We start from the raw sequence: 15,134 nt of genomic DNA, 5'->3' as shown, positions 1-15,134 counted from the left end.
CTCTCTGGATAGACCACTTTTCTGGTGCTATTTCCAGCAACTCAAGGCGGACTGGTGTCCTGAGTTTACTGTCTGAGAGCATGGAAATGATGATATGATTTGTTATTTAATCTCTGAGAGCTTTTTTGGCAATTAGGCATTCACAGACATGAAACAGATGCTGTGAAAGACTGAGATTTAATGGTATGTGACCCCTGTGCTAAGGTTCCTGATTGTACTGTGAAAATAGAAACGAGCATGGCTGAATTTTTCTGACATGTGATATTGGCACCTTCATTGTTTCTTAATTGAGATGACTCCATAGTACAGTTATCTTCTCTTCATTTAGGCAGCATAGTCGAGCATGTTGCCTGAACCGCTATTTTACATCATGCTCATCACTGTTAACAATGGTCATGTTACTTTTGTTAGGGAGATGTAGTCTAGTTGCTGACCTTTCTGGGAAGATGGGGACCTGTTTTGATCACAATTTAAACACTTGATGGACAATCTGTTTATGACCAGCCATTTTCGTCTCCCTGTGCCACCAAGTGTCCATTTGTAACCTAATGTACTTTTTAATGTACGGAACAAGCTAAAAATGTGCAGTGTACCTGATCAATAAGATGTTCCTTCCCTATACTACAGCATCACTCTCCGGTTTCAACTGGACTATGTCCATTCACACAGCTGTTCAGTATATAGGAACTCACGTCTGACATGCTTCTACTACAGTTAAGACCTAAAATATTAAATAGTACAATTATTTTAGGTACCTGGTGTAAATCCTTCTGCGTCTGTAAACGAGGGCATCCCAGGTGATACTGCTATACCAGAACCGACTTCAGAAGCATCAGAGCGTGTGCTGGCCGATGCTTCTAAATCTGAAGTCACAGACATCACTGAGCTGGATTCTGGCAAGTCAGAAGCCGGGAACGCATCCTCCAGCAATGAAACTAAGAGCAGCCGCCCCGCAGAAGGCACCCCCTCCTCTGCTCTGCACTGGCTTGCTGATCTTGCTACTCAGAAGGCTAAAGAAGAAACAAAAGGTAAAGACTTGAATGTTGGTGTGCAAATATGATATGGCTGAGTGAATATTCCGACCACATGGCATTGTGATTTCCACACCAGCATAGGTTTTTGTGTAGTCTTAAAAGCTGGTTAGATTACCTACTATCTTCAAAAAGAATCTTCCAGAACAAATATTGAAATGTTTTTGTTAACATATAATAGCTCCCAATGCTCTGTTTTAAATTTTGCAACCAGACTATATTCTTAAAATATTGTACCACTTAGAGTGACACTCCTTTTTTGCCCATGCTCGAATTTGCATGACTTTCCTATTCCAAAGGTTGCCTCTTCCTGTTATCTCTATTACATTTTTCTCAGTTTTTCAGCAGATTCAGGTATCGGCATCAACAGATTTTTTTTCTTTTTTTTAACACTTTTTTGTTAGAATTTCAAAACAATTGGACACAGTTTTCCTCATTCACCCATGTAAAAATTGACACAATAAATATTTACTCTTGTATTGGCTTATTCAGGCTTTGGTCAAGATGCAGTTGTTGGTGTGTACCATAATTAGACATTTTTGTTATTTTCTTCTTTCGTATGTATTTTTATTTGAGCAAAGGTGTTTCCTTAATGAAAAAATAATCAGCATTTACAAATATCCCTCTTGGCATTTCTTTGCCTGAACAAATAAGAAACGTAGGTCAGCCATCCCTCCATATCAAGCAAATACATTTGATTGTACCAATTGTACTACGAGTATAACTCTTCAAGAATACAAAGAGCTTACAAGCTTATAAAGTAAAATTAGAATCTGACATGAGTAGAAAATGACTGCTTTTCATAATCATAATTTCTTTTAGCCAAATAGAAGACAAATAAGTTAGCAAACCCAATCATTCACCCAAAAGTATCCTCTCTAATTATAAAGTGACAGTGCATGCCTGCAAATATACTCCGCTCTCTTATGCAGAAAAAGTAGCAGTGCTTATACAGTACAAACTAATTCTACATTAAGTGAACCACATAAAGTGACAGTGCAAACAATTCAAATCTCAATTAAAATCAAGATCACATATCCTGTTCGAGGCATGTTGGCTGCTGAATTCATATCTTAGCATAGATCGCCGCCTAGTGTTGGGTCTGGATGATTGCACCTTGTTGTCCTGGAAGAGTCTTCGAAGTATCACGAGATAGGTGATCCTCCCCTGGACTACAGTGTGCATGGGCATCTTCTCCAGCCTTAGATTGTTTTTTTCCGCCTTTGGGTTCGGATGTTATTCCTCTACTCTAACTTCGGAACCGAAACTTAACTACTTTCTAAGGCAAAAAGGCCTTCTACTTCGACGGTATTCTCGTTCGGTATTTCTTGACTCGACCAAACTTTCCATCTCGATCCGGTTGTCGACGCGGGCCAATGGGCCTTTCGATGCCACGTGGGCCTGCTGACGATGGAAAGGAGCCCGTTCAAAAGGTGCCCACAATGCCACTCCAAATTCCCGCATACTGCCAAACATACAGTATGCAACAAGTGCTTATCGCCGGAGCACAACAAAGAAAATTGCCCAGCGTGTGCCCAATTCCGTTAGAAGAAGACCATACGGAATCGACGGGCCGCTAGGCAAGAGATGCAGCGGCCGGAACCGGAGAACATCTTCGATGATGAACGCGACCTCCCAGAAGCGGCGGACTCGGATCTAGAAATCGTCACCATTGAGGACCAGTCGGACTGCGATGACCAGATCACGCCGGGGCAAAAAGTGAGTACCCAGCCCCCAACACCGCTTATCCCAAAAGATCTGAAAACTGAGTTCCTCCTGATATCACCTCCCGCGAAAATCTCTACCACTCAAACTTGGCTTAAGCACCTAACTGCACTCAATGTCCAATCGACCATTGTGGATTCAGCAAAATCTTTAGGGATAACACTTGACGCCAATCTCAGCATGCAGCAGCATATCAGCAAGGCAACTAAGGGAGCGAACTTCCAAATAAATACCTTGTGGAAAATTAAACCCTTCCTCCCTGCCAAAGACTTACAAACTGCAGTACAAGCACTAGTCATTCCTCGCATAGACTACGGCAGCATCGCCCTCTGCGGTCTCCCCCTAACTACAACTGCACCCCTAAGAGCTTCGCTAAACGCGGCAGCGAGACTCATCACTGGATCTAAAAAACACTCACATATTTCCCCTGACTTTAAATCCCTGAACTGGCTGCCGTTTGAAGCCAGAATACATCTGAAAATTGCCTGCATGACGCACAAGGCTGTACACCTGAACTCACCCGGCTACCTCACTCAGAAGCTGACTATTTCTGGCGGCTCCAGAAACACCAGAAGCACAAACAATCTTCTGCTGAAGCCTCGAAGGTTCCGGAAGGAAAAAGCTTACAAACGCTCCTTCTCAGGAATGGCGCCTAGGATCTGGAACTCACTCCCTCCTAAAACCAGGCTCCTCTCCTCCACTCCTCTTTTTAAGACAGAAGTAAAAGCTATCCTCATGGCTAAATACACTTGAACTACTACTTTGGACCTTTTAAGACCCTGCGTCGATCTGTACTACTTGTTTGATCTCTTTGCCCATTTCTATTACTTGTATTATCGACTTACCTGATTGTCCATGCTCCCTCTTATTTGCACTATTTGTATTAATGACTTACCTACCTAACTATGCTCCCTCGTGTACCTACCCTAGCACTCACTTATTACCTACAATTACGTTATGCCCAAATGTTTGATCTTTTTGCCCATTTGTATTACTTGTATTATCGACTTACCTGATTGTCCATGCTCCCTCTTATTTGTACTATTTGTATTACACCCTGACTTACCGTCCTAACTATGCTCCCTCGTGTACCTACCCTACCACTCACTTATTACCTACAATTACGTTATGCCCGAATGCCTGTAGGCACTCTCCTGTTCTTACCCCTTGCCTTTGTAAAGCGCTCTGATATCTGCAAAGATCTTGTTCGCGCTATATAAAACTTTCTAAATAAATAAAATAAATAAGGCTCCGGTCGAAGCGTTGCCTAAAGGCCTTAGCCGAGATCGACCAGCTCCTTCAGAAGCCCTGCCTTCCGGCTCGGCTCCGAAGCCCAAAACCAGGCCTTCTGATAGCCCATGACCGAGTACCACTCTCCCCAAGAAGGTTGTCGACCCCAAGAGGTTTGTCGAACCAAAGGTTGTCGAGCCGAGGAAGGTTGTCGAACCAAAGTTCGTCGAACTGAAGAAGGTGGTCAAACCAAAGAAAGTCGCCCAACCCAAAAAAGTTCTCGAGACGAAAGCTATCGAGCCAAAGAAGTGCCTCAAACCAAAACTAGTCGTCGATCCAAAAAGAACACCCGACCCAAAGAAGGCCGTCGATCCTAAAAAGAGTGTTGATCAACAAAAACAGGATCACACTACAAAGCCCGTCGAGCCGAAAAAAGATTTTGACTCGACCAAAAACATTGAGCTGAAAAAGGCAGTCTAGCATAAAAAACGTATCAAACCAAAAGCTCCGGCCGATCCGAAACAGGTCGTCGAGCCAAAAAAGGTCGCCGAACCGAAAAAGACTGTAAAACCAACAAAGGACGTCAAACCGAAAAAGGTTACCGACCCGAAAGCAACAGCCGAGCCGAAAAAAGCTCCAAAACCAAAGGCCCTCGAGCCAAAGACTCACAAACAAGTCGCTAAGCCAAAAACATCGGCGCCAAAGCCACGGACAGTTGAGGAAGAACTCTTCCATCCTGATCCAGTGAGTGAGGAACAACCTAAACTGTATATAGACCCTCAAACAGGACATGTTACAGTTTACCACCGGAAAAAGAGACCATTGGACACGGACACTCCTTCCCCTGTTCCTCCAAAGAAAAAAGACTTCGGGACATCTCCCTCAAGGCCTTTTACTCCTCCTCCTTTCTTTCCTAATATGCCTTTTGTGCCCTACTCTCCTACACATTCAATTATAATGATGGAGATAACATAGGGGTAGATCCTCAGGATAATTTTAATGAACCAGAGGATCCTGATGCACAGGATGACACATGGGATGACCAGAATGATCCATATGACTCACAACCCATCCCAGATACCTCCCCATACCCTACAAAGCCGTCGCCTACTGACAACACCATTGTTTTTAACCAACTACTGGATAAGGCAGCAAAATACCACAATGTCGACATGCACACTGACCCAATAGAAGAAGATTTTCTATTTGACACTTTTCCTACTTCTGAGAAAAATGTCAGGACACTTCCTATGTTAAAAGGGGTACTAAAACACGTGCCAGACATATTCAAAGATCCAGCCAGAGCACGTGTACTCAATCCCAGGATAGAGAAGAAATATTAAGCGGCCCCTATAGACCCTACTTATATTAAATTCCAGTTGCCTTTAGACTCCCTAGTAGTAGCAAACGCTCGAAAGAGAGCTAACTCACAAACCACAGGAGATGCTCCCCCTCCTGACAGAGTCTAAGATATTAGAAGCCTCACGCAAAAGAGTATCCTCACAGGCTGCTAATTCATGGAGGATTGCGAACACACAAGCTCTACTAGCACGCTATGATAGAGCACATTACGATCAACTTGAAGGTTTACTGCAACACCGGCCAGAACCTTTTAAAGCTCAGGCTGACTACCTCATACAGGAAGGCAAATTTATAACTAATGCTTCCATTAAATGTGCGCTTGACGCAGCTGACACATCAGACAGGTCCATTAATACTAGCGGATTACTACGCAGACACGCGTGGCAACGCATCTCTGGTTTTCAAAACGAGGTGCAATCCACCATCCTCAACCAACCAGTTAACCAAGACTTCCTGTATGGCCCTGCAGTAGATACCATGTTAGACAAAATGAAAAAAGATACAGAAACTGCTAAGTCTATGGGCGCACTTCAGTTTCAACAACATAGAGGTTCCTTTCGTAGCTCCTCCTACAGAGGCTCCGCAAGAGGCAACACATCACAAACTTCCTCTACATACAAAAGCAACACCCAAAGTTCCTTTAATAAAGGCTCCAACAGAGGAGGTTATAGGGGCAACAATAACAAGGGCAGGGGACGTGGTGGCAATAACACCAGAGCCTCCACTGCTGCCAAACAGTGACTTCATCACACTCCCTCCAGACCATCCAACACCAGTCGGAGGCAGAATCAGACAATTCCTACCATTGTGGAACTCCATTACCACAGACAGGTGGGTGAGACAAATTATCCAGTATGGTTATTGCCTGGAACTCACTTCTACCCCTCCCAACATTCCACCCAAACACTGTACTATGTCCAAAGAACACATCACACTGTTACAACAAGAGGTCGCGTCCATGCTACAAAAGGGAGCAATTGAACCAGTCCCTTTTCAACACCAAGGAACAGGGGTATACTCTCTATACTTCCTAATCCCCAAAAAGGATGGATCCCTGAGACCCATACTAGACCTCAGACTGCTAAATCAATACATACACTCAGAGCATTTCCATATGATTACTCTACAAGTACTCCCGTTCCTCCAGCACGGAGACTACCGTGTTACATTAGACCTCAAGATGCATATTTTCACATACCTATACATCCAGCTCACAGGAAATACCTCAGGTTCACAATAGGTCAACATTATCAATTCAAAGTTCTCCCCTTCGGGGTGACTACAGCCCCAAGAGTTTTCACAAAATGTCTAGCGGTAGTAGCAGCACACCTCAGAAGGCAACAAATGCACGTGTTTCCATACCTCGACGATTGGCTCATAAAGGCCAACTCGTACGCGCAGTGTGCAAGCTATACATCTCAGACACTCCAGCTGCTGCTCAGTCTAAGTTTTTCCATAAATTACCCAAAATCACATCTACAGCCCTCCCACATCCAGCAATATCTGGGAGCTACAATAGATACCTCAGTAGCAAAGGCATATCCAAATCCAGCCAGGATAGCCAACATGCAGACTCTCATTCAAAAGTTTCAGCCACAACACTCTTTGCCAGCTCGAGTGTTCATTCAGCTGATAGACATGATGGCCTCCTGCATATTCATTGTCCCTCATTCCCGACTTCAAATGCGTCCATTGCAAGAATGCCTAGCTCGGCAGTGGAACCAAGCTCAAGGACAACTAAAATACCTAGTGTTGGTAGACAGTCGCGCTTACAACTCTCTGCAGTGGTTGAACCCACAAAACCTTTCCAAAGGGCGACTGTTCCAAGAGCCGGTTCCACAAGTAGTACTAACAGCGGACGAATCACTGACAGGTTGGGGAGCCCACTTACTTCAATACACAGTCCAAGGGCTCTGGACAATCAAACAAAAGACACCGCATATCAACCACTTGGAGTTGCTAGCAATATTTCTGGCACTGAAAGCATTCCAGAAATACTTGTACAACAAGGCTGTGTTGATCCGGACGGACAATATGACAGCAATGTATTACATCCAGAAACAAGGAGGGACACACTCTCCACAGCTGTCTCACCTAGTAGAGAGCATATGGAGGTGCGCAATTCCCAAAAACATTTTTCTCCTAGCAGAACACCAGCCAGGGAAAAACAATCAAATAGCAGATCTGTTAAGCAGACACAGCCAACAGCTACACGAATGGGAGATTCACCCTCAAGTTCTCCAACCATTCTTCCAAGAATGGGGGCATCCAGAGATAGATCTGTTTGCCACAAACGAAAACTCAAAATGCCAGTACTTTGCCGCCAGGTTCCCACATCCGTTGTCACAGGGCAAAGTGATATGGATGAACTGGTCAGGCAGATTTGCGTACGCTTTTCCACCAGCCCCACTGATTCCGCTGGTGGCACGCAAACCACGGCAACAGTCACTCACAATGATCCTGGTTGCTCCCACATGGGCAAGACAGCCATGGTACACAAAGTTCCTAGAACTTTCAGTAGTTCCCCACCCAAGACTGCGCCTCTCGCCCCATCTTTTAACTCTGAACCATGGAGAAATCAGGCACCCAGATCCCAATCAAATGAACCTAGCGATCTGGCTCCTGAAGTCTTGGAGTTCGGATACCTTAACTTGCCTCCTGATTGCATGAACATTATCAAGGAAGCAAGATGGCCAACTACTAGAGCATGCTATGCAGCTAAATGGAAAAGATTTTTAATTTATTACAATAATAACCAAATCAATCCATCAGCTGCTTCCATCCAAAACATTATCTGTTACCTCTTGCATCTTCAAAGATGCAATCTAGCATACTCTTCCATAAGGCTACATCTTGCTGCTATTGCAGCATATCTCCAGAACAGACAACACATGTCCCTGTTTAGGGTACCACCAATCAAAGCTTTTATGGAAGGTCATAAAAGGATAATCCTTCCAAAGCACCCACCTTCACCTGTCTGGAACTTAAATATAGTACTTACCAGACTTATGGAACCTCCTTTCGAACCACTCCATTCATGTGAATTACAATTTCTAACATGGAAGGGGGCGTTTTTGATTGCCATTAGCTCCCTCAGTTGGGTGAGTGAGCTACAGGCACTAACCATTCAAGAACCTTTCATGCAAATACATGCAAATAAGGTAGTACTTCGGACTAACCCTAAGTTCATGCCAAAAGTCATATCCACTTTCCATATCAATCAATCTAAAGAATTGCCAGTTTTCTTCCAAAACCCACAGTCAGTGGCTGAAAGAGCCCTACACACACTAGATGTAAGGAGAGCTCTGCTAAATTATGTTGACAGAACTAAATCATTTAGGAAAACAAAGCAACTGTTTGTTGCTTTTCCCCCACAGCATAAAGGTAATCCCATCTCAAAATCAGGAATAGCCAGATGGATAGTTAAATGCATTCAAATATGCCATCAAAAAGCTAAACGCACTCGAACAGTTTCCGCAAAAGCACACTCTACGCGTAAAATGGTGGCATCCATGGCTTTCCTAGGGAATATTCCTCTTGAAGACATATGTAGGGCAGCTACACGGTCTAACATATAAACCTATACTGTGTGGAGGGTCTAAGGGAAGTTTATAGACCAGCCTAGGTTACAATCTCCAATATTAATATATACTACAAAAAAACCTAGGGGTCTTATTTATGAGGTAAAAGGGGGAACCTCTTTTTTAAGGGGTAACGATATCAATCGAGTCTATCGAATACCTAGCATACTTGCTACTAAGTTAAGCATTCAAACAGTGTACTCAGAACCATCAGTGATTGTGGGTGAAACCGATAAAGTGATATTGGATTCCCATCAAAGTCATGTTGTGATCAATACTATCATCTGGTCATCCCTCGTGGATGGTGTGTCTCTAGATCATTGAGACATTTCTACCATACCCGCGGACGAAGTTGGGTTTTTACCCACAATCACTCCGAGACCATGTAGACATTGATATGTGATAGGAATAAGTGCAGTGCAATTAACCAAAGGAAAAGTGTATTAAAGTGGTGAATCTAAAATAGGATAGAGGACAAAAAGAGAAACTTTAATGGAAATTGACCTCTTCCTAATTAAAAACCAGAAACAGTGCATATAAGGACCTATTGGCACCTCTGGCCACATGCAAGTCCCTTGTAAAAAGGTAACATGGGTATTAAGGGCCCCTATTGTGCTACCCTTAGAGTTCCTGTACCTACACACACACACACACACACACACACACACACACACCCACCCCCCCCACCACCACCACCACCACCACCACCACCACCACCTTCTTGCACGCTGCATGTTTTGGTGCAGAGAAAAGTAAAGTCAAGATATTCCTGTGTGCCATGCCTGCAAACCGCTTCCTATGGTATAGGTAAGGCACCCCTCTAGCTGAGTGCACTATACCACTGGTGAGGGTACAGTTGCATGAGCACTATACCCCTAGAGCATCTAAGTCCATTCTTAGACGTAAGTGCAGTTAAGGCATAAACAGTGTATGGTCTGGGATTTTGTAATTGCGCACTCCAGAGCACCATAATGGCTTTACTGAATTCTGGGAAGTTTGGTAGCAAACATCTCCGCATAATAAACCTACTCTGATGCCAGCCTGGGATTTTATTATACCATGCACTCTCGGAGCATCTTAGAGATGCCCCCTGAAAAACATCCATCCTCTGGTGGGTTCTTTGACTGGTAAACACCAACCTGACACCACAAGACATGTTTTTAGACCCCTGGGGTGGGAGCTTTCGCTCCCTGAGCCCAGAAGCAAAGCCTTTCCTGGGCAGAGGTGGCCACATCCCCCGGGTCAGGAAGCCATCTGTGGAAGGGGGGGCTTCAAAGGCCTTGCCACCTTTGTAACACGACCCCCAGCCTCTCCTGCTATCAGGAGCAGGCCCCCTTCCTGTCTCCCCTCCTTTTCAGTGGGAAAAAATAGAACAGCCCAGAAGACGTGCTCACCTCTGCCAACCGTACCCCTCAGGTGGGGAAGGCAAGGTGTAGCCCACTCTTCGGTGCCTGTCCACTCTCAAATCAGGATTAGCGATTGTGCCCAACTCCCCACATGGGGTGAGCACACCAAGGGCGCAGCCACCCTAACGTCAGTAGCCCATTGGCTAATGACCTTGAGACCCCTAAATACAGTATTTAGGGGGCAGCCCTGAACCAAGAAAACAGATTTCCGCAATCTACAAAGAAGGATGAAAGTAGACGCCCAGCAGAAGAGACTACAGAGAACTGACTTGGCCCCGGCCCTGCCTGCCCGTCTGCAGTTACCAGAGATCCTGCACCGAAAGTTGCCTTGTCCTGCAGCTAGCGACCTTCAGAACCCCTGGGTGGACTGAATGCTTTAAACAAAGACCGGATCTCCTGGGAACAGCAGCTCTGTTTAAAAGAAATTCATAAGATGGACTCTGAGCCTGCTTAGGACAAAGAAACCTGATGCTTGGAACCACCTCTGCACCTGTCCCCTTTGACCCGAGTTAGAGTGGCTCACCGGTCCCAGTGAGGTCTCCCAGTGCTTCCGAGTCCACTGTGGGTTGACCCCTCCAGTGGCCCAGTGAGGTGAAAGTAGGTTTCAAAAGACACCCCTACATCCAGGCGCCTTGGAGAAGAGATCCCGAGGTGCACCTACGTCCCAAGCCCTCCAACTTAACTGCCCAGCTGTTAGTACCTCTAGGACGTCTTCCTGGACCAATCCTGCAACTAAAAACCAAAACCTGCAATCCCCATTCAAAACAGCACCCAGCCGCCCATGTGGGTGCACTTTGTATGCTAAACTGGATCCCCCTTTGCCCTGAGCCTAACACCAGGAGCTTTGCTCCCACAACCTTGTGGCCTGCTCATGAGCAGCCACCAACCGGAGCCCCCCACAATAAAGTACTTACCTGTTAACAGATAAATTAATTTCTCTCCATAGAAATAAATTGTGTGGAGTTGGTTTTGTATTGAACTTAGAAAAACTGCAAAGAACTAAAAATTGCTTACTTGCCTTTTCTCTAGGAAATCCAGAGCTTTTGCTCCCATCTACCTGGGGGGCAGAAAGACTGGAATTTCGGGGGTGGGGGGGGGGGGGGGGGGGTTGGGGGGACGATGGGGCCATTAGCATGCCCATTTTGGGCTGCCTCCACCCCTATATACATTAAAGTAATCCCTGGTACATAGTGTGTTTTTGCCCCCATATGCGCCCTGGTGGGGCAGAAAGACTGTGGACTTTTTTTGGGTGGGTATGGGGGCAGATCGGGGGCTGTTGCCCCATCTACCTCTTGTGGGGGTGGACAGAAAGTCTGATCTGGCGCACAAATAGGGGGGGAGCAAAAGCCCTTGCCCAAGGGGCCCACTCCCTGGTGCCTAGTGGCTGGGGCCCTGCATGTGGATGGCCCTCCTGAGGCGATCCCCAAGCAGGGATCCACTATGGAGGGGTACCAAGATAGCCCCCTGAGCACTGAGGCAGTAAAACAAATGGAATTTCAGTTTTGGTTTCTGCGAAATTAAGTCACCGCGACGTGCACGCCGATCATCATTTTGGAGAAAGTATCAGAACACCCTTGGGAGCAGGGGAAGCTCTTCCCCAGCTACCTTAGGCGTGTTGACTAAAGGAAATCCCTCTAGTGCTCGCACCAGAGGGATTTCCTCTGCCATGTCTTCGGACGTGCATGAGCCATCCGACGCCCATGAGCACTATTGTGTCGGATAGCTCCCGCTCGGCCGACGCCTGCAGAGTGCTAAAGAAACAAAGCTTCCAGGTATTGATTCAACAGTACTTTCTCCTGTTGATTAGGTGAGGCGATTTGGTTTTCTATAGATCTGGACGATGCATTATTGTATATCTCTATTCTTCCAAAGCATCCATTACTTTTTGTATATTTTTGTATGTCGCCGGAAGTGGGACAGGTATGCCCAGATGTGGTTTATGTGCTCATTGTTTTGGGAAGCTGGGTTTCTGTTGCAGTAACCCCACCACTTTTTGCCAGACTGCTGATGCACTTTGACATGATGTGCCCTGGGTACCTGCCAATCAGGTTCCCAGGGCCTGTGTTATTTTTCGAAAAGTGTACCTTGTACACCCAATTGTCACTTTCTGGCCACAGGTCAGCCCCTGATAAATGGTACCACAGGTACCCAGGGCACTGTGACCATGGAAGGCCTCTAAGAGCTGCAGCACTTGTACCACCCTTAGAGGTCCTGTACCTTCACACTTAGACTGCCTTTGTAGGCTGTGTGTTGGTGCAGAACTAAGTGAAGAGTCGACATGGCACACATCCCCCTGTGCCATGCCTACAACCCACTGTCCTGGCATGGATTAGACACACCTCTAGCTGGGTGCACTATGCCCGTGGTGAGAGTACAGGTGCATGAGCCCTGTACCCCTACAGTGTCTGTCAATTCTTAGACATTGTAAGTGCAGTGCTGCCATTTAGAGTAGATGGTGCTTGGTGTTAGTCATTACGAACTCCACAGCACCATAATGGCTACACTGAAAACTGAGAAGTTTGGTACTTATCAGCACAATAAACCTACACTGATGTCAGTGTGGGATTTATTAAAAAATGCACACAGAGGGGATCTTAGAGATGCCCCCTGAAAAACTACCTACCACTAGTGTCCAGGCTGAGTAGTTGCTTTCATCTGCCACTGGACCCCTTGGTTGAGAAGGACTGAACACCCATGCAAAAGCTAAGTAGAGTAGGACACCCACTGACTTTGCCCCAGCTCTACCGGCCTCTCCCCACCTCGAATATGCTCCAGCAAAATGCCCTTGTGTCCTACTGCCAGCAACCTCAAAGAAACCCGGAGGAGCTTCCTGCCTTCACTCCCAAATACTTTGTCTCCCGTGAACACCGGATTTGTTTAACAGACTCTAGCGCCGCAAGGATCCACGAGTCTGCACCCGACGCCCATGGCCTGAGTTCGAGTGGCCCAGCACCAAGAGGTCCGGTGACCCCTGACCTGCCTCAAGCCTCCAGCCAACACCTACAGCCTCAAGCCTGAAGGTCCCCCCAACCGCGACTAGGAACTGGTAAGAAGATCCAACCTTAAAAAGCACCCCTGCACCTGACACCCTACGGCCTTGGGTGGCTCAACCGACGATGCCTAACCAACCCCCAACATCCCAAATTACCTCTCCAAGTGGTGGTCGCATCCAAGAGACCTTCGTCCCAAGCCTGCAGTGCTTTTGCAAACCGGAGAAACCCCATTGAAATCTACAGGGCGCCAGACGCCAAAACAGCACTCTGTACCTGGCTGCCCCAGTGCCGCTGAGGGTGCATCTTTTGTTCTGGCCTAAAACCCCATTTTCCTCTGAGCTTAAGTCTAGGAGATTTGCTCCCACACCCCAGTGGCCTGCTCGCCAGTAGCCACCAACCAGAGGCCCCCTATCCCCCTTTGGATAACACTGGGCCTCAGCACTCTGCGCCAGGCCGCCCTAGTGCCTCTGAGGGTGTAACAAGAGTTCATTCTTGACCCTGTGGGAACCCTGAGTCTAACCCCAGGATATCAACTCCCAGAACAAAGTGCTACCTTTGAACGGATAACACTATTTTCCTCCATAGGATAACATACTGTTTTTCTATGAAAAGTTTCTAAGTGTGGAGTTGTAAAATCTAAGAAATCCTTTTACATCTGTACTAAATAACAAATACACTTTTACTTACCTGTTTACAGGAAATGTCCCAGTGTAGTATGCAGGTATACTACACTGTGTAAGAAAGGTAATCTGAAAGTAATGTATTCGTCATTTTAATAGAAAGCCCACTCAAAGTACATGTACTGTATTTGCAAAGCATTGCATTTCTTGGTAACAGTACTGTAAATCAAAACAAAGTGCTTATACAATTACAATCCAAACTGTGTTACAGCTGTATATTTACTGCAAAATAACGAAAAGAATATTTTTATACTAAAACATTTGGTCTGAAGTTCAGGCTTTGAGTGTGTGAATTCATTTGCTGACCGAGTGTGTACAACAAATGCTGAAGACTGTCGTCTGATAAAGCCTTACTGCTCGACCACACTACCACAAATAAAGAGTGAGGTGCTATCTACTTTACCTCTGCCTACCTTTTGGGTTCCACTGGACTCGGTGCACACTATACTTAATTTTGGTGTATATACAGAGCCAACTTCCTACAATTGTCCCTGGAACCAAGCTATATATGTCTGATGAGCCCATAACAAGGGGGAAACTGGTCCTGGGTTGCTTGTGCAGAGATATGACTGGGAGATCATAGACAATTTGGCATGTCATCAGCAATAGGGCTTTGAGAAGAAAGTCTGGAAAGTCTCCGTAGTTTCAAACCAAGTAATCAGTGCTCTGAACAACTCTACCCAGTTGGTTGCGATAGTTTATTGCCACAGATGAACACTAAGTTGGTCATTCTAGTTGCGTCTGCGTACCCTCTAGCCTGACACCCTTCTCTAGATCTTGAATATTCCTTTCTCAGCCGCCTCTTTGTTAGGTCCCATACAGAGGCGAAGATAGTGAATATGAAGAACAAGGCAGAGACTATGAAGATGAGATTGAAGAAACGTTCTTTAGGCCTAAGTCAAGACCTGAGATCACTGCTACCACCCTCAAAAGGTTCAGATCCCTTGCTGGCCATGTCAAAAACAAATATCCTAATAATGCCAGAGGTAACTCTGGAAGTCTTTCAAGGTCAATTCAACACCAACACAGCCTCTATTCGCCATTTCAGTGGGGGGAGTGGTACCATATAATCTGGAAAAGTGGGAGAGAGGAGCAGACCAGTGCGTCCGGCATATTGTAAGACCTG

General features: G+C 45.8%; 1 protein-coding gene across 1 annotated transcript in view; it reads left to right on the top strand.

Moving 5' to 3' along the window:
• KDM3B (lysine demethylase 3B) overlaps window positions 1–15,134 on the top strand; it is a 1,181,011-nt gene that overhangs the window by 655,462 nt on the left and 510,415 nt on the right. Inside the window, exon 14 of the mRNA XM_078652703.1 lies at window positions 752–1,028. Within this exon, the coding sequence (XP_078508829.1) occupies window positions 752–1,028 (277 nt within the window). The remainder of the gene's footprint in view (window positions 1–751; window positions 1,029–15,134) is intronic.

The sequence above is a fragment of the Lissotriton helveticus genome, chromosome 7, assembly GCF_964261635.1.
Source record: "Lissotriton helveticus chromosome 7, aLisHel1.1, whole genome shotgun sequence".
In the NCBI taxonomy this organism is placed as follows: Eukaryota; Metazoa; Chordata; class Amphibia; order Caudata; family Salamandridae; genus Lissotriton; species Lissotriton helveticus.
The sequence above is the reverse complement of the archived record's forward strand: the minus strand, read 5'-3'. Positions and strand labels throughout refer to the sequence as shown.